The 19,498-nt window shown below is 33.3% G+C and overlaps 3 protein-coding genes across 9 annotated transcripts in view; 2 read left to right on the top strand and 1 right to left on the bottom strand.

Moving 5' to 3' along the window:
- Positions 1-19,498, top strand: part of LOC116352054 — a 587,314-nt gene that overhangs the window by 411,078 nt on the left and 156,738 nt on the right. The gene's annotated exons all lie outside the window — the stretch shown is intronic.
- Positions 604-5,003, top strand: LOC116352103 (calcium channel flower). Of its 3 annotated transcripts, XM_031784406.1 has the most exons (6): positions 604-1,274; positions 2,478-2,592; positions 2,755-2,962; positions 3,122-3,229; positions 3,592-3,685; positions 4,453-4,622. In XM_031784406.1, exons 1-6 carry the CDS (start codon positions 1,272-1,274, stop codon positions 4,501-4,503), a joined length of 579 nt encoding a protein of 192 aa, XP_031640266.1. In that variant the 5' UTR covers positions 604-1,271; the 3' UTR covers positions 4,504-4,622. The 3 variants fall into 3 exon arrangements, with proteins under 3 accessions (XP_031640266.1, XP_031640267.1, XP_031640265.1); XM_031784407.1 differs by lacking the exon at positions 4,453-4,622 and having other exon boundaries at positions 3,592-3,962; XM_031784405.1 differs by lacking the exon at positions 3,592-3,685 and having other exon boundaries at positions 612-1,274; positions 4,453-5,003.
- LOC116352048 (sarcolemmal membrane-associated protein) lies at positions 7,550-19,277 on the bottom strand. Of its 5 annotated transcripts, none has more exons than XM_031784292.1 (12): positions 19,146-19,277; positions 18,873-19,024; positions 11,334-11,475; positions 10,928-11,233; positions 10,413-10,744; positions 10,180-10,342; positions 9,651-10,112; positions 9,389-9,578; positions 9,010-9,323; positions 8,614-8,937; positions 8,308-8,535; positions 7,550-8,239 (listed from the first exon to the last, which is right to left on the bottom strand). In XM_031784292.1, the coding sequence occupies exons 3-12, from the start codon at positions 11,460-11,462 to the stop codon at positions 7,907-7,909; spliced, it is 2,781 nt and encodes a 926-aa protein (XP_031640152.1). In that variant the 5' UTR covers positions 11,463-11,475; positions 18,873-19,024; positions 19,146-19,277; the 3' UTR covers positions 7,550-7,906. The 5 variants fall into 5 exon arrangements, with proteins under 5 accessions (XP_031640152.1, XP_031640154.1, XP_031640156.1 ...); XM_031784294.1 differs by lacking the exons at positions 18,873-19,024; positions 19,146-19,277 and adding exons at positions 16,270-16,359; positions 17,844-17,862; XM_031784296.1 differs by lacking the exons at positions 18,873-19,024; positions 19,146-19,277 and adding an exon at positions 17,970-17,987.

The raw sequence follows: 19,498 nt of genomic DNA, 5'->3' as shown, positions 1-19,498 counted from the left end.
TTATTTGTTTTGTTAACAATAATTGTTCAGACAACCCACTGTCGAGTACAATAAGTGTCATCTAATTATAAATACGCGGCACAAACAATTCCATTGACAGTTATGTCTCGTTTAGGTGAATGTTTTCACTCATTTGACTCCGATGTCGGAACAATACAGGCCCCATTTCGTTTTTCAAATGACATTTTTCCGTCTTTTTACTCACAAAAAATGTAAGCAATTAAAATTCAATCAAATATTCATGTATAATCATTGAATGGTTCTTTAAATCCAAACGGAACTCTTTAAACGGCAAAATTATAATGTAATTTAAAAAATGGCGCAATTAAATTAACATCCAACATATGTTTTCGTTCATTTAATGTAAACCCTTTATAGTGAACATCTGCGTACAAATTTTATTGATTAAAGTTATTTGTTTGTATGTGTGTAGTGCATGTGTGTAGTGTAATCGATGTTAAGATGAATTTACTCCTAACATTCTATATGTCACAATACACGCGCATCTACAGCTCTAACCAATACTTATGCAAAACAACACATACAATGACAGATAGTGAGTTCCGTTGTCGTACGTGAATGATGTGACTGTTGGGTTGCCCATTTGAGATTCGCTTGAATGTCTCAGTGAGAAACAGAAAAAAACCAATAATCTTTCTCTTGTCAAAGAAACTCGACACGACAATTGATTTTACGCTTGTATGCAAGCCGTATAATCAAATCCGCAAATCTGCTTCTCGCATAGAATGAGTGTTCGCGCAAAATAAAAAAAACTAGAGGAACGACGACGACGACAACGACTTTGTAAAATAAGAGAGATAGAAGGAAAGTGATTAAGAAAAAAAAATATAAATCATACGCGAATAATATACACATATTCGGGGAAAATACATCAAATTACCGAAGGAAAAAAAAGAATGACCACAAAATCAGCATGAAATTCGATTTAATTTAATTGAAAAGTTCGTCAATTCAACTGTGTGTGTGTGTGTGTCAAGTGAATCCTTCGATTCAATATTTTATCCAATTTGTTATTTAAGAGTGATCTCGGTGTTCCGTAAAACATATCGTATTCAGTGCAATAAATTTCTTTTTAAAAGGAAATTGTAAAAAAAGCAACATCACATCACAAACAAAAACTACAACGAACATTCCAACGTTGAAAATAAAGAAAGAAAACAAAGCGGTTCGGGAAAGTGAATCCATACGCAAATAAAGAGCGAAAAAGAAAAATCAACACACAGAATTGAATATTTAAAAAAAAACGAAAAATGGTAATCATTGCAATTTAACGTAAAAAACATTTATTGTGACATAGACAATAGCAATTGATTCAAATAATTGTGATTGATAACATAGGTGTTCAATTAAATTGCAAATTTGTTCAGAAATAGCTTCAATTGAGAGGAGCGACTCACTTTTAGCTATCTTTCTTGCTATTATCGTTAATTTGTGTGTTATCACTTATTGTGGAACTGCACACACAATGGCATGAATTGGGCTACCGCCATACATTTTTTTTTCATTGCATAAAAACCAAACCGTAATACTTAAAAATCGATCGGTTTAATGTGACAAAAATTGCAACAACAATGAAAAATTAACATCACAAATCATCACATTTGTGAGTCTTCGATATCCATACGAGAAAGAGAGAGAGAGAGAAAGATATAGTGTGTAACCTATAAAATGCCTACAACTAAGGGTATCGATTTGTTTTGGTATCTCAACTATATGGACTATGTATTCTGATTTCTCTTTGATATCTGGGATAAATTCAAAATTCTCTCATTCTGAGCATCTGCCCGCACAATTTCCATATGATAAAAAAAAAATAAGCGGCTGACGTGGATGATTTATTGTTTTTTTTTCGGTTAAATCATATTTTAATCAATTTTGCTGCTACCACAGTTGCAATACGATTGCTATTGTGTTCGGGCATAATACGTTGATTTAAATACGTCAGCAAGTCCAGATTTTTAAAACACCCATTTTTTATTATTTTAACGTTATTCTCCCTTTTTAAGACCCAAATATCAAATGACAATCTTCATTTTGGTTTTGTACACCATTGCTGTTATCTGAGACTGTTTTGTATCAGATTTGTTTTTTTTTTATTTGCGGTGGGTGAATTCCGTGCCCAAATTGAGAAAAATGACGTGTAGTTAGTTGCTGTTTTTTTTTTCATTGCCGAAATAGTACTTCGTTAAATTTTATACCGTTTTAACGAATATCAAACATAAAAGAGATGATGAAAAAGTAAACATGTATGCTCCAATTAAGATTCACATGATCTCAAAGTGCGAGCATTCGTTACTAAGCTGTTTACGTTTTTTATCTAATACATTTACCATTGGCATTTTAATTTAATTATAATGCGTCAAAATACGAATTTCTGATATAACCATTGTTCTGTTGTTCTGTATACGAGTTCTTAACTAATGATGTGCGCTGTTTAATTTTTATATCGAATACAGTCGTTCGCTCAGAAATTAACGGGATTGGTCGCTGGTCCAACAGATGCACCACAAGATGATACACCATGGTATTTACGCTATGGAGCCAGAGGTCTTGGCATTTTCGGAGCATTCTGTAAGTGTTTTCTTTTTTCAAATGAAAAAAAAAATAAGTCATGTAAATGTCATATCGTACACCAACCTCACCTGAATATCAACATTTCATGTGAAATTAAATGGGTGACGTGTGTGTGTTTTCATTAAAACATAACAATTTATATTCTTTTTCCATTTGTAGTTGCAATTTTGTTTGGATTCTGGAATTGTTTTGGAGTTATTACGATAAATTTCTCCAGTGTTCTGTCCGGCATTCTCCAAATTCTGGTTGGCATATTAGTGATGTCTATCGAAGCGCCAATGTGTTGTATGTTCATCGATTATGCACAGAAATTTGCACAAGTCGTTGAGACCCGACCACACTGGAACCGTGCAGCTGGCTATTGTGTGTAAGTAGCCGCATTTATCAAATCAAAACAATCGTTCGCTTCGTTCGAGAAATGTACATTTGCGTGCCAAAATAAATAATCGATAACTGTTAATCGCTTACAATACTTTGGCGCTCACGTATAATTTTCATTAAAAATTAATCATTTGTGTTTCTTTAGAGCGGCAATTCCACCTGTGATTTTGGAGCCAGGATTGGCGAGCATTTTTGGATGTGGTCTAATATTTGCAACCGGTATTCTCTACGGAATGATGTCGCTTGGCAAAAAGTACGTTAAAAAATCATGAATGTGCTTAGATTAGATGAAAATTCATATGAGAAAAAAAATGTGTATTGTTTCATGGTGAAAGGGCTAAAAAAATGCATGTCATTTGTTGTCTCTTTTGACCAAATTTAATACATTTTACTCACTAATCTTGAATACTAATTTATATTAACTATGTGTATTTATTCTCTCTTTTTTTCTCTATTTTTCCCTCCTAACCATTTAATCTCGTCTAATAAAATTACCAATTAAAAATCAATCAATTTTCACACTCACTTCACCGAAAATCATCTTCAAATAATTTCCTTCGCGTATTTCCTTCGAAAATCGGATGGCCAACAAATCTGTCGCACAATGTAAAACAGAGCATCACGTGAGGAGATGGCAGTAAATGCAACAAATGGAATGTCCGCCGCAAATCAACCGGCAACAGGCCATGCAATGATGGGAGATCCGGATGTATGGCGTTCAACATAAATCCATTGAAACATTTTCTTCAACGCAATAACCGCTTGAATGCAATACACATACACATTTCAATCACAAAATTCACCAAAAAAATACACACACACATACTTACATACATCAAAAAAAAAGTTAAAGAAAAAAAATCAACAAATAAAAAAACACTATAAAGCGTTTACTCGTTATCTCATCCCCTCCCGTTTATTATTCAGAGAGTAATTATACTAGATTCACCACTCATTCATATTACAGACAGATGATTTGAAATAAACACACGACACACTCAATTTTTATTTACATTGAAATAAATTTCAAAACCATAAAAAATAAAATAAAAATAACAACACACTAGCCAAAAATTACCCGAAGTGGCGATATACCATTTCTGTCATCCGAATCTGCCAAAAATTATGTGCATATCAAAATGTGTAAAGTATCAAATTTTTTGAATTGTTTGTCTGTGTGCGTGTATGCATGTATCTACCTGTATCTCACTAACAATCACCGTTTGTTTACCTTTGGCTAATTTATTCTAAATGCACCACTGTTACCGTTACTTTTTATTTGTTTCTATTTGGTATTTTAATTTTTAACTCATTGGTTTCTTATACTATTGTTTTCAACATTTTCTAAATCTATTGAATGTGTTCGCTTCTTTTTTCTCTAGTTTATGTGAATATAGTTTAGTCAATTTGGGTTTAAAAAAATTCTAATTAAATGTATGTTTCTTTCGTGTATTTTTTTTTGGGCAATAACTACAGAGCTACTTTGGAGCAAATGAGACAGGCAGCAGTGGCTACATCGTCGGATAATAAAAATGGTTCGATGCGACCCGGCAATAATTTAGTAACTAATGCTCAACCATTATCGTATACAATTCCACCGCCAATTCACAATCCACACGGTAGCAATTCACCCTTCTAGAACATTTATCGTATAGAATCATCGAACGAGGAGCGACTAAAATACAACAATAAAACAACAAAAAATTTCAAACAAAAATAAATAAATAAATCTGTTAGAACAATTGTATTTTATAATGGAACCATAATTGGTGACATTCAACAAATGGCAAATAATAAATTATCGTAGTCTAATTGTGTAAAATTTTGTTGAGCGTGTGTATGGCGCAACACACACACATCTACAGAGAAAGCGCATTTCTTTCAAACTGTAATATACAGCAACTAAAATAATAATATAATCGATAAATATTATAATACCAAATGTTTCGAATTATACAGATTGAAACGAATAACATTAATATCATGTCAAAAAATCATTAAACTGTACGTCAGTATTGAATATTCAATTGTTCGTTTTGTTTGAAAATTAAATTCGTTTTTTTAGAAAATCTCTACTTGTCACTGGTAATGAAAGCAAAAAAAAGAAGAAAATTCCATTTGATTTGACGAAACAATTTTTTTTTTTAAACAATATCAATAACAACAACAAAAAAAGACTTTTTTCGGAAATGTTAAATTAATTTAAGACTTATACTTAATTAGATATTACATGCTTTCAAGATTTAAAATGTTGATATAGAGAAAAGATATCACCACCAACTCATACATTCTTATTTAAAAACAAATCTAATAAATTTACTGTGACAATTTTCTGTTCAAATCAAAATTTGATTTTCGTTTTTCTTACTTTTTTTGAGCGAAAATTTTCTGCCACTTTTTCGATAATTTTAATCGTCTTTCATTTATTTCGAAGAGATCGAAAGATTTTTTGTTGTTTTTGGTGCACATTTCTTCTCTAATTTTTTTTCTTTTCTGATGAAATCAACGAACGTACTCTTGATCACTTAACTAAAAAGTTACAAAAAAAATAATATTATTGTAGTGATTAAAATGCGTTTATTTTCAACGATTTTGCATCTCGACTTCGTTTATTGATATTTAAAAGTTGCAATCTAAAAATAAAGACATTAAATAACAAATTGTACATGTACATTGTACATAAGCTGTTATTCATAAACTGTAAACAATGCTTTGAATGTGAACTAGTTATGTGTTCAATTCGACACGAAAAATATTATGCAAATAAGTTTAAGTCGAATAAACGCGAAAAAAATAACCAATTTGAAGCCGGAATCATCTGAATTAAAATTAGTATTTGAAAAAAAAAAAAAAAAATTGTAGACTTACCAAATATTATATCGTCAGTCAAAAGAGTGTGTTGCATTCACATCATCAGAGGCTCTAATTTATTATCATAGTCTGGTAATTTTGAATGAAATTCATTTCCTTTTGATTGATTGATTCAAAAAACAAATAAAAACAATTTCGTCGATTTTTTTAAATTTATTTTTTTTGTTGAGTTTTTTTTCATTTGTTATTCACATTGTCTGTTTGTTTCAACAAGATAATTTTTGTTTTCGTTTTTTCTTCTCGTAAATGCATTGTTTTATTTTGTTGCTGTTTGTTAAGTTTAATTAATTTGAAAAAAAGGTGACCGTTAGAAAATCATGGAGTCTATGAGGGAAATTTTCTTGTTTTTGCTTTTTTTCCTTTAGAAAATAAACTGCAGAACGAGCATAGTTAGTGCAATGAAATCGAATCACGACTAACCAGCAAATATTTAAACGGGTGGTTGATGGTTCTGATTTCACGGCACACATGTGCTCACATCATTCTCAATAAATTTAGTAAAATTGGACAACATTTTAATCGAATTGAATAAAATTAATTTGTTTGAACCGAAAATGTTGAATGAGTTTTCTTTAAATCTTGACAGGTCGTTCTTTTTTTGGAATTCATCTGTAAATATGGATAAATGTGTTTGGTTTTGTAAATCAGTTCTAAAAATTGTGCATTATATTGATTTAAATGGTGGCCGTGTTTAGATTCGAACTCTTTACACGCGTGAGCTATATGCTCCAGACTTTAAATCGGCGAAAAAATTAAACAATTTACATGAAAAGATGATTCCTATAAGTTAAACACCGAAAAATGAATCGAACAAAAGGCATTTCACTGCGAGCCTAAATTTGTTTCACATAAATAGTTGCATACTGTGATTATTTCGTGGACGCTTGCCAAATTATCTCGAACTATTCATAAATCAAAGTGTTTTACAACCGATTTCCGTCTTCAATGGATGTTGATGGAAAAACAACATCAATTTTGCGTTTATAATAATTGGCACAAACCAAAATGAGCAATCAAAATAAAAGTAGAAACAAATATTAATAACAACAATTAAAGCATTTAATGGGCTCTACAAAAAAAAAATAATGGTACAATTAAATTAATTTAAAAAATATACGGCAAAAAAGAATTAATTTAAATTTATAAAGAAAGAAAAAATAATAAGATTTTGTTAAACAAGATTCTCGCAAAAAAATTTAGATTCCCATGTGTATTTGTGTGTCATTTTCTTTAGACTTGTACATGAACGCGCGTTTTTAGTTTAATTGTTTAGTTTAATATTTACGAACGAATTAAAAAAAAAAAAACAAGTATAATGAATTTGATGGCGAAGGTGCACACAGGCAAAAGTATTAAAGTATTTCCAAAAAATGACGTCGGCCGTTTCATATTTCACCGCCTGAATATAATAAATCTATACTAATTTGCTTCATTCTGAATGAAGATGAGATAATTTAGTATGTGTATGTGTGTGTGTTTGTGTGTTGTTGTGTTTTTTGAAAATTTATTTTGAATGATCTTAAAATATGCATTTTTATATGTTACATCATATCTACTATTTAATATGTATATAAATTATTGTAAAATTGGGCCTTATTTAAACACGCATGTCCAATTTGTGTATAGTTTGTTGCTGTTTGTCTCTATTGAAAATGAATGTTTGTAAATTATTTATATGATTTCTAATGCATGTGTGTCGCTCTTTGTCTCCTTGTGCAATACTATGTTTTTGTGTTTTTGTGTTTTTTTTTTGTTGTTTTTTGTTGCATGGACTGCGATGAAACAATTTCTTTCGAAGTGATTGCGAGAGAGCGAGAGAGAGAGATTGTTTGGTCTGCACAAAGAGAGATAAAGTGACAGATAAACTAAATCATTGATTCTTGCTGATATCTCTTTTGTTGACTAATCAAAATATAATCGAACTATATGTCTCGGATGTTTGAAACGCATGTGTCGTTCGAAAAATTAAATGTCCCTCAGCCTTTGTTATTGTAACGATGACGATGTCAACGGCATCGTCAACGGTCGCCCTATTGGAATGACAAACTCCCGTCATCGATTATGAAAAAAATATCGAAAATAGATAACCAATGAAGGCGGCTAATGATGCTGTATACATCAGCACTGTAAATTGTTTATTGGTTGACAAACGTAATGTTTCGACTTCACGACGCAGTGCAACATTGTCATCGGTCAATTTGACACATCTCTCTTTTAGCTCGACCAATTCTTCTTCTTTCAAAATATCCGTTTCGTTTATCAATTTACTCTCTTCTTCAATGATTCGATCAAACGATTCTAAAGCTTCCTTTTCATCCACATAATCATCATCTAAATTGCTGTCGATGACCGATGGTGCATCTTCCAATTGCTGAATCCGATGGCCCATCATCTGTTTTGAGAACATAAAAAAAGTTTAATCGTGTCAAATAACGCATTGATGGATGTGCATATCCTTACCTCTCTCTCGAGCTCTTGATTGTTGTCTTCGTTTTGACCATTCACAGTTTGTGTTTCAAATAAATCATCGTTCACCGAATCCGATATACTTTGTTCACTGAAGTCATCGCATGCGATCGAACCATTATTGATTTGGGTAATAATTGAATTTGTACTACTATTATTTGTTTCGTCAGCGGTTGACATCGAATCAAATCCATCGTCAAAATCGGTGACCGAATTTTGTGGCTGAAATGTTTTGTTTTTTTTTTTTTTCAATTTTACGAATGAAAAAAATTTGAATGAAAAAAAAAATCGTTGGCCTACCGTGATTTTTGATGAACTATTATCTCTAACAAGTGTGTTGGTGTTGTTTAACGTTGAACCATTGTCTGCATCCGTTTTCATGAGGATTATGTCATCGGCAACCGTTGTATCATCATCGTTTGCATCATTGTCAAAATGAAGCGTATCACGATTGTTATTCAGCCGAATTTCATCCGTTTGATTTGTACTGCCACCGCTACTACTGATCACTTTCCTCAGAGGCACATCGGCTTGAGCCATCTCCTCTTTTTGTATCATTTGCAGTAGATCACGTCGTTTTTGCTCTTTTTGTAATGATTGCAGCTCCAACATTGTACTTATAAACTATGCAAAAAAAATTTGGAAATCGGTAATCACAAGGGAAACACATAAATCGATCTATTCATAGAAATTTACCTTTGATTCTAGTTCATCATATTTGGCCGAGCGTATAAGATCTTTTTGCACCAGTTTTATTTGTAATAAAAATTCATTGTACATATCCTTGAGTTCGACGATTAAATCTCGAACAGCGTTCACTTGACTATCGTCATTTGTCTCTAGACTATTTTGGTTTTCTTCATTCACGACGACCACATCATTGGCATTACTTTCTTTTGTTTCAATTTCATTGATCACTTTGCTTTCACCATTCTCCGTATTATGATTACTATCATCGGCGCTTTTCGTGGCAATCTCCTCACAGTTATTGATTATCATCGTGTCTGAAGCTGAAAATGTACGTATATACTTGAAAAAACTGTCGGTTTTTGATTAAAAATCGATTAAAATTTACCAATACTGTGTTTGTTATCCAGTGAGGCAGTTGAATCAGTGGTGATTTTTGTTGATTTATTGGTGGTAGTGGTGGTGGTGGTGGTGATGGTGGTTGCTGATGTGAATTTCTTTTCGATGTCCAAAAGTTTTTCATACACTTTGAGACATTGATGTGGATCGATTTTTAAGAACTCTTTGTTTTTTGTGTCCTGTAAAATGCAAAAAAGCGAAAATCAAAATACTGACTGGTCATTGATTACAACAAGAAAATGGTCACATACATTGCACATGGCATTAATAATTTCGTCGGAATCTTTTAACTGCTTTAAATCGGAATTGTTTAACCATTTCATGATCTCTTTTTGTTTATTCCAGACGGGTGTGTTGCGATTTCGATCGCCACCAATACGATTTTCAACGCTCAACAGATCATCTTCATTGAAATCATCGATAATTTGCAACTGACTTTTTAGCTCTTCCGTTTCACGTTTAGCCTCTTCAAATTCGGCTTTGATCGCTTTGCATTCAGCCTCTTGGCGTGCCATTTGTTCACGAATACTTTCACTATTCGAATTGTTCATCTCTTGAAGTTTTTCATCATTATCTTTGCTATCGGCCAATTGTGCACGTAACAGCATCAATTCATCTTCGCTCGCCTGCCAAAATTGCTCAAATTTTGTGAATTTTCGCATTACTGCCAATCGCTCCTGATACACTTTCTTTAAGGCTTCTTTTGCGGTTTTCTGCAAATGACAACAAAGAAACAATGAGCAAATCAGTTGAATGCAAAAATCAAATCTCGACACTTACTTGATACACTTCTTTTTCATCTTGTAATCGATTGATTTGCTCTTGTAATTTTTCATTTGTTATATTCTTTTGATAACATGATAACTTATTTTCTAGGATATCGATACGACTTAGTAAAAGATCTTCATGGATCATTGCTTGCCACGTGTTTGATGAGTTTTTCCTGTTTTGATTGTGTGTAAATGTGATTAAAATTTGTGAACAATGTTTTAATTTCAATATGATGGTCTTACCATGTGGCTAACACCTCTTTTTGTAAATTAACTAATTTTTCTTCGAGTAGAATTTCACGTAAATATGATTCATGCATGATTTGTTTGAGCCGGAAAATGTCATTGTCAAATGAGCCCGAATTTGGATTGATCGGATTTTGGTACGAGGTTTTTTCGATGCCATCAGGCGTTATGAGCTTTAGCACGGCTATAATACAGCCATGTGTTTCTTTTCGAGAATTTTCAATGACGTCAACACCAAATTGAACCACATCACCGGATGATATTTCATATGCTTCATTTGATTTGATTCGTTGGCTATTGATGAATGTTCCATTACTGCTGCCGGTATCCTATATTTTAAAAAAACCGAAAGCAAAAAACAAACAAACATATTTATGTCATAACTTGACCCGATTCGTTCCACAATTAGTAAAAAAAACAGCAAACCAGTTCAAAATTAATTGCATTTATGAATTATTAAAATAAAAACAAACAAGAGTGCGGACGTGTACACAGTGCCATAGAGCATTTACCTTAATAAAAAATATCCCATCGGTATACCATATGATGGCATGGTTTCGTGATAGCACTTTGCAATCGAATATTGCATTTGAATCCTCGACCCGACTTCGTGGAACCGATCGGCCAACCTTAATTTCTTGCCGTGGTTCCAATAAAATGTTTCGCTTTTGAAATGGATGCGAATTTGAATGACAAATTAAAATGACACGGGCCGGCGATTGACCATTATTATTGGATTTTACATTGGCTGATGGTTGCATAATTGATGAATTTATCGATTGTTGCGTGGATGGCGGTTGTTGTGGCTGTTGTTGATTCTAAAAAGTAATGAATTTTAATTGATCAATTTAATTAAATTACTTCCCCGCGCACATTGTGGGGATGCAAATCAGTGTACTAAGTATGTGAGTAGCTCACCTGTTGTTGACGATTCAATGTATTGTTTATCGGTTGTGCGGCGGCTGGAATCAAACCATTCGCACGCAGATAAACTTCCGAACGGTCGTATGCGAGAACATGATCCATAAAACCACTACTAACAACCATGACCTCTTAACGCCTGTTTTAAAACAAAGAATAGCAAAAGACGAATAAGAATCACAAAATACTCTTTGGGTGTGAAAATGATGTAAAATACAATCGAAGGCAACCGCAAGCAGCAATGATTCAGATGTAGATACCAATTAAATATCATTTGAATGGTTTAATTTGGTTTTGGTGTGGTTTGGATGTTGTTGTTTTTTCTCAACATTTATTGTGTATACAAATTCATTTCGTTACATACGAATGATTTCCGTTATTGTCGAACATAACCGAAAACAAGTGTGACCGAATCAAAATGTAAAAGAGAAATGCAGAACTTTAAACGAAAAAAATCATATTCAGCACGCAAGTGTCATGTATATACAAAAGCTAATGACATCACATGTGTGCACAGATTTTTTTTTTTATTTGCTGGGTGCTCTCATCGTTTTTTTTTTTTATATTCAATTTGATTCAACTTCTGTTTGTCATTGTCTGTATGGTAAGTGCAAACGTATGATAGTACGTTTATTTGTATTTCAAATTGAATTAGAAATTCCACAGATGATTGTGAGGCGCGCGCGCACACACGTATGGATGAATGCCGTGTGGTTTAGAGTGCAACACTATAAATCAACAAGAGAAGTGCATTTTCTGATTTATTGTTTCTTTATCTCCCTCACGCTCATTCGGGCAACCAGTGGAAGGAATTCGTGGTGCGAATGATCATCATGTTACGCATTACGTATACATTAAAAATAAGTGAACTGTACCGATTTTTTTTCTTCTCTATTAGCACAAATATACACACACATGAGGCACACGATTTGAACTCTTTTGAATCAAAAATTATATAGGCCTGTTCTTTTGTCTATTCACACTTTCCGTATCTGCTACTCTCTAGATAGACAGAGTATTCATCTAATTTGACGTGTATGCAAAAAGAAAGCCGATGCAGAATCAGCAGAAACTAATAATAATAATAATGAAATGAAAAAAATGAAGAAAAGAAATGCATTCGTCCAAATGTGCAATGTAATACAAAATTTACAAGTGAAACGATTTGAAAATTGTATCATGGAAACGAGGCATAGTCAATTGGAAATTGCTTATTTGCTTGGCAGCCAGAAATGGTCGGTTTTTTTGTGTCGTTTTCAATAATATTCATATGTATATAGATATTTCCATTGTTTTCTGATCTTTCGTTGTGCCGATGCTTTCTCTCCCTCGCACATTTTAATACTTTGAACATCCGATCATATTGGGAATATTGCGCTTATTTCAATTGCAAAACATGATTTATTAAACAATACCAGCGTGAGAGATTGGTGTGGAAAAACTGCCGAACAATGAGAGATAATAATATTCTCTTTGCAACTCACACTCATTTAAATAATATTGATCTTGTGCTATATATTTGTAACACTTATAAATTGAAGATTTCAATATGACACGCTATTATTTTATATTTGCTGATTATGCAACTTTTTATCCCAAATCTTTTCTCTCTCTCTCCCTCTCTCTTTCTCTATATCTTTCCACCTCTTTCCGACACTCGAATACATTTGCGTTTTTTCATAAATTGATTTTGATGGCCGGCAACAAAAACTGTTGACATAAGCACTCTTCGATGGATTTCGTTTATTTGTGTCGGTTTCCGTTTCATTCGTTTGCCTCCCAAAAAAACTGTTTGTTTTCGACAATTTATTCCGAAAATTGTAATTAAATCTCAACTGAAATCCCATTTTAATGTCATCCATAAAAGTTGAGCATTTTAAATAAAACTAACGAGAAAACTATTCATTGAAATTTGTTGAAATTCTAACCAATTTTCTTTCATTGTACTCTCTTCCGATAAATAAAAGAAAAAAACCACCGAAACACACACACATCAAAATGCGTGCTTTTACTCAAAAAAAAAAAAAAAAAACATTTCTTATTGTTTACACTTGCATTTTCGAGCTGAAAGCACGAGAGATTGCCATGAATCATGAACAATAATTTTTATTGTAAATTAAAATTGCATCGATGCAACGAGCAAGTAAGAGATAGATCGTGAATCGAATGAAATAACATGAAATTAAGTAAGTAAGTAATTTAAAACGCAAATAAAAAAACAGAAAAAAACGCTCAAGAATTACGAACAAATGAAATGTTGTGCGCGCGCGAACGCACCCGCTTATCCCCTTCTGCTCACCAGATTAAGCAACAAATTGCATATTTGATTCGATATGTGTGTATTGCAATTTGAAAATTGAGTATGTAAACAATGCAACACAGCATTTAATCAATTCCGATGTCTGATCGTATATGTGTTGCGTTTGATTTGTGAGATAGAACACACGGATAAATCGGATTAGAGAATTGCATTTGCGGAATTCAGTGAGAAATCAATCGAAGGGTGTGTATTTGCAATATTCAATCGTCGATAATTGTTGAAACATTCCTTGAATTTATAAACAGGAAATAAATCGATGGAGAAAAAAATCACAGCAGAAATTGATTGCAGTTTGTGTCTTCTTGCAATTACGCGTTCGGTGTAGGAAAAATGAGGCGAAAACATGCAAAAAATCTATTCTACGACGTGTTTTTTCTTCTCACTTCTCGTTTCGTTGATTGTGTGCCAATAAAAATGCTGCCAACGAATAATGCAACGAATTTTGAGCTCGGTTTATATTTGCAATAGTCGGTGATCGGAAGTCGGCGAATTATAAACCTCTCTAATGTGCCGACACATTTAAAAAAGAAGAAAAAACAGAGATGTAAATGGAATTTACATGCAATAAAGAAATATATAAACCATTTCACTGAGATAGAGCGAAGAGAAAAAAAACACTCCGCATCTTCACATGATTCTTTATAATTTGTTTCCATGAAAATGCTAAATGAACATGAAAAAAACTCTAGAGAAAGAGAGAGAGAGAGTCAGACATAGAAAAATGTACATTGTACACAGCGAAATAATTATAATTTCTTAGCTACCATGTTTACCCATGAGAATGCATACGCGGTAATGATACCATTGTGATGAGATGCTGCTAGATGCCAGAGCTATACACATTGATTTGAATTCGAGTAGCAGAAAGGTGGCCGGGTTTTGAATTGGCCGAGAAATCGTATCGGTGTATGGACACCCGTGTGTGTGTGTTCTTTATTTTTGTGCTGTTGTCCATCAAGGCGATATTAGATGAGAGATAATTACACACGGGATATTACCATAAGTGAGTATGAGTATATGCCGCAAAAAAAGTGTATCGTAAATAGAATGTTGTGCATACGAACGTAAGCACATAGCTTTCATTTTGCGTTATTGCAGTTCGTCCAGAAAAGAAGCGAGAGAGAGAGAGAGAAAAAAAAAGAGCCACGACATTAATTACAGTGTGCTCTTGATGATCGACAGCCAGCAACGGTGTGAAATAGAAATAAATCTATGACAGGAGTGAAAGAGAGAAATGTGAACATAAACACGGATGACACACGATCGACACATGGCAATTAACGGCAGCCATCGTGTACAGCCTTTGCATCATGATGCTGATATTTCGCTAAGAACATTAACGCCAATGAAAACATCATTTATTTGTTGTTATTTCATTATTTGCTTGAGGCAATCCAATGGCTAATAGAAGTACAAATGACGGTGAAACAACAACAAATAGCACACCAACGTCCAATAGATCATTTGCATTCGATATTCTATGAGCGAAAGTTGAAGAGTATGCGCAAATATCTTAAGCACATATGCACGCATACACACAAATTGCGTACTATTTTTCTCTATTTTTTATTTTTCTTCTTTTTCGAATCACACATGCTCATCGCATATAGTGTCGAAAACGGCTGTGTCTTCTCTGCTTTCGTAAACGGCAAACGACGATTTAGAATTTATCGTTTCAACTTCGGAATTTGAACTTTTTCAGCTATTTTCCATTTTGATCATGTACATACATCTAAACGATGACGATCACACCGTACATCTCTTTCGGATCGTTTAATTCATAATATGCATTTGATTATTTTGCTGTTGCAATGTATTTTTTTTACTCCGCTGCAAATCGCCCAACTTTTTCGAACACTTTAAAGTGTGTATGTATGTGTTTTTTATTGTTGAAAGCGCTGTGTTGACGAAAAATAAATATCGTTTCTATATGCCATTTTTATTTCTTTCATTTACATCAAGTACTGTTATTGTCACCATTTCAATAAAACGTGCTTATGTCTTTACATCTCTCTCTCTCTCTCTCTCTCTCTCCGTGCTCTGTGCTCTGTGCTCTGTACATAGCTCTCAATTGAGTATTTTTCTATACAATCAATGAGCGGCTCAAAGAACACAATACAGAGCATATTCAGTTTACATACAATGGAGATACGTGTGTTTTGACTGTCCATTGTAGGGCGAGAGAGAAAAGAGAAGAACAACAAAAAACACTAAGCATTGAACACTGGACAAAGCACTTTTGGAAATTTTACAAAGAAATAAAAAAAAAATGCACCAACAATTTATATTGTCTCAAGTTGAAAATGTGAATAGAATACCAAAGGTTTTTTTTCGCTCTCTATTCATAAAGAGACGATGATATACGATGGTTTTTATCTAATGACACTTTAGGTTAACTCAACAAAATACAATGTCTCATTGTCAACATGTATGCACAGTACTCCAATATTCGAAAAATATGGAAAACAGTGTGTTATCATACAAGTAAAATATTCGATTATCATTAGTTTATTGATAATCTCACAGCTATTTAGCGTTGATTTGTTCGGAATGTGAAATATGTAAACAAATTTATGATTGTGTGCTGTTAGAGAACTGGAAGGCCACACATACCTGGCTATCGAAATAATGTCCTTCTTTCCACACATATATATATTTTAATCATAGATTTATGGTCGTATACTGAATGTTTGTCATGTAAAACTTCACAATAAAAATTCAATAAGAAACACAATTGATCCACGTTTGCATTCGATATGTATAAATTCTTATTCGAATGATTGACGCGTCAATTTAATCACATCAGAGCGAAAAAATCACAAAATCAACGCAATTCAATCATCAACAAAAACAAACCATCGTCGCACCGGAGAGATTCGATTATTTCACTTTTGACACAAACACACACATCAATTTTCCATTTGTTTGACAAGTTTATTCGTTCCTGACTCTGACATAAACTCAAATTTTCCAAAAGTGAAAAATGTTTCTGTTTATTTTCTATGTTTCATTTGAACAAAAAAAAAGACGGAGAGATAAGCGTGTCTTAGCTTTGTCGTCGTTTTGACAGCAACGATTCAACTGTCTTTCTATAAAAACAATGTATAAAACAACACATCTGTGGACGCGTTTGCATGTTGAACGACAATAGAAGAGGAATAAAAAAAATAACACAGCCAATACATACACAATACACATACACTACCAATGTCAAAATTTTGTGTGTATTCTATTTGCACAACGAGTGTGCGAACAAAAACACACAGCACCAGCACACACACACAAACATTTCGAACCAATTAAATAAAACAGACGGAAAACACGGTTCTAATTCATATTGTGACTGAACAAAACTACTTTGATTGTCAGAATGGGCATATATTTTCTTCATTTTTTTTTAGCTTGAGCCGCGATTTTAATTCTCTTCAGTATATTTTTGCAATGACCATTTCATTTTCTCTTTCTCACTCACCGAATTTATCTCACTCTCATCAGAAGTCACACTGTTTCGATTCGATGATGTGTTTTTTTCTTTCTTAAAACACTGACTGTGTGTAATACGTGTGTTCACCCAAACGCGGATATATTTCGCTTTCAACATGCGAAAGATCTGGCTTTTATTTCGTTTAATTTACTTGATTACTTCATTGAGCAGATATTTTGAAGTGTTAACGATTTAAATTACGATTTGTATTGATGCAATGAAAACAAAACAAAAATTAATGCCGTGGAACAAACCAAAGAAGTCATTGTTTGTTTGGTCTATCAAATGTGTGTTATCACATCGACTTTACTGCAATATTTCTTCATTTCACAACCATACGCACACATGACATACAAACACACTCTCTCTCTCTCTCTCTCTCTCTCTTGCTCGCTCACTCGCTCGTTTTCACACAAACACATCCAAATGCCAATGTAACCATGTAAACTGAACAAAGTACCAAGGTGCAGAGGTAATCAATTTTTGTGAGCGAAACACAACTATGGAAAAAAAAGCAGACAAAGAAAACAACGATGAATTCGCGATGAAAGTTTTTTCTTCAGCAAACAACAAAATGTTTATCCATGTCGTTAAGTTCACAATGAAGTAATATAAAAAAATGGGCCGAAAAATATTTCGCCATTTAGAGCCCATCGAACGTTGACATCGATGATGTTGTTTTTGTTTTGAAGATTCAACATACACTCTTCTAGCCAAAACAGTCTCTTTTTTGGGCTGCTTCAATCTGTTTCACAATACAAAACAATAAACATATTCGGCCACACGAATGATGCAAATTTCACAAAGATCGAATCGGCCAACCACTCACAGTGAAATAGATGTGACTGCTCGGCAAATTCGATGTACTCGATGATGAACTAGTGAAGAATAAATAGCGCACAGAAAAGTCTATATGTACGAAGAATGTGGGAATTTTCAGTTCGTGTTTGCTAGAAAACAAATGTATGTACAGAAAATGCTAAAGCAGAAAAAAAACACCACACAAACGGTGCGCACACAGTTCTCTCTCTCTCTTTATCTCTGTCTCTCTTTCTATTTAAATTTCTCTTGTTCTCTTCCACACAACATTTGACATGCACGGAAATACAATATTGCGGAGGAAAAATTTCATCGTACATATCTAAGAAATTGGTTGGTGTTTCTTGTTTATTCTGCCACTTTTTCATATCACCAAAGCAATTTTTCGCCTCGTTCACTTACTATTCATTTGCGAGCCGAAATGTTCATGTGAAACAACGTTTTCACTGCGATGTGCATAAATGCGTATATATATGTGTGTATGTTTCAGTGTCTGTTCGGTGATATGTACAATTAAAAATCTTCGGTCAATTGCTTCAAAGACGACACATACACACACACACACACACACACACACACACAGGAAGACACAATTAACAAAAAAAATATGATTGAAATCAAACAACAATAACAAATTAAAAAATGAAATCACACACAAATGCTGTCTCTCACAGAACACCGTATCACTCAACCCTTCACACACGATTCGAAAAACACACACACACACACCAAATATTCACTTCAAATTTTGTGCAGCACACAATTTTCAACAGACTTTGTTTTCGTTTGATGGCATCATCATCACCGATTTAACTGCTGCTTACGTTGCGAATTAGTCGGTGTTTCTCTCTCTCGCTGTTGTTTTTTTTTTTTGTATTTATTTTTGTTCAAAACAAATAACTTTATGGCTTACTTCGATTGAAATTTCTCTGTTGCTTCGTTAACTATACCAATGCAGCTGCAACTTGATTTGTTTATGACTTTTGGTAGTGTAATCCATATGCTCTCGCCCCAAACCACCAAATATGCAAGATAAAAATCTTCTTCTTTTCGGTGTGTGGTTCTCTTTTTTTTGACAAACAAACGCGAACAAATGAAACAAAAAAGAAATTGTAAGCGAAATATTGAAAGAAAAAGTCAATTCAATTGACGAGCACGAAAGAGACAACCAAATTTTTACACTTACCCAACTTTTAGTGAGAAACAACACAAAAAAGAACACTCACAGCTTAGTTAAAAGGGAAAAAACGGTATGTGTGTGAGTAACATAAATGGAAAGAGACCAATAGAAACTTGTCGATCCGATTTCAGTTTGAAATGTCTTTATGGCGATATTTATACATATGCGGATTCTAGGTGCGGTGTAAAAGTGTATTTGCGTTTTCTTTCCTTCACGCATACACAGAGACACACTTTTCACATTTGGCATACAAGAATGTAACACAATTTTTTTTTTTCGTTCATTCGCTTTTATTACTACGTATCTTTACGTATACGAAACTGTAAATTTCGATGAAAAAGAAAAAGATGGCAGTACAC

The sequence above is a fragment of the Contarinia nasturtii genome, unplaced genomic scaffold (genome assembly GCF_009176525.2).
Source record: "Contarinia nasturtii isolate CC-2019 unplaced genomic scaffold, AAFC_CNas_1.1 Cnas_scaffold_187, whole genome shotgun sequence".
Classification (NCBI taxonomy): domain Eukaryota; kingdom Metazoa; phylum Arthropoda; class Insecta; order Diptera; family Cecidomyiidae; genus Contarinia; species Contarinia nasturtii.
The sequence above is the reverse complement of the archived record's forward strand: the minus strand, read 5'-3'. Positions and strand labels throughout refer to the sequence as shown.

Excerpts from the sequence above, each read along its gene's own strand:
- LOC116352103 (XM_031784405.1), top strand. Across the intron at positions 2,963-3,121 it reads CGTGCAGCTGGCTATTGTGT|AGCGGCAATTCCACCTGTGA; the intron begins GTAAGTAGCCGC and ends GTGTTTCTTTAG. Across the intron at positions 3,230-4,452 it reads ATGATGTCGCTTGGCAAAAA|AGCTACTTTGGAGCAAATGA; the intron begins GTACGTTAAAAA and ends CAATAACTACAG.
- LOC116352048 (XM_031784292.1), bottom strand. The coding sequence starts at position 11,462 with ATGGTTGTTAGTAGTGGTTTTATGGATCATGTTCTCGCATACGACCGT. Across the intron at positions 10,745-10,927 it reads ATGGGATATTTTTTATTAAG|GATACCGGCAGCAGTAATGG; the intron begins GTAAATGCTCTA and ends TTTAAAATATAG. Across the intron at positions 8,938-9,009 it reads ATGATGAACTAGAATCAAAG|TTTATAAGTACAATGTTGGA; the intron begins GTAAATTTCTAT and ends TTTTTTGCATAG.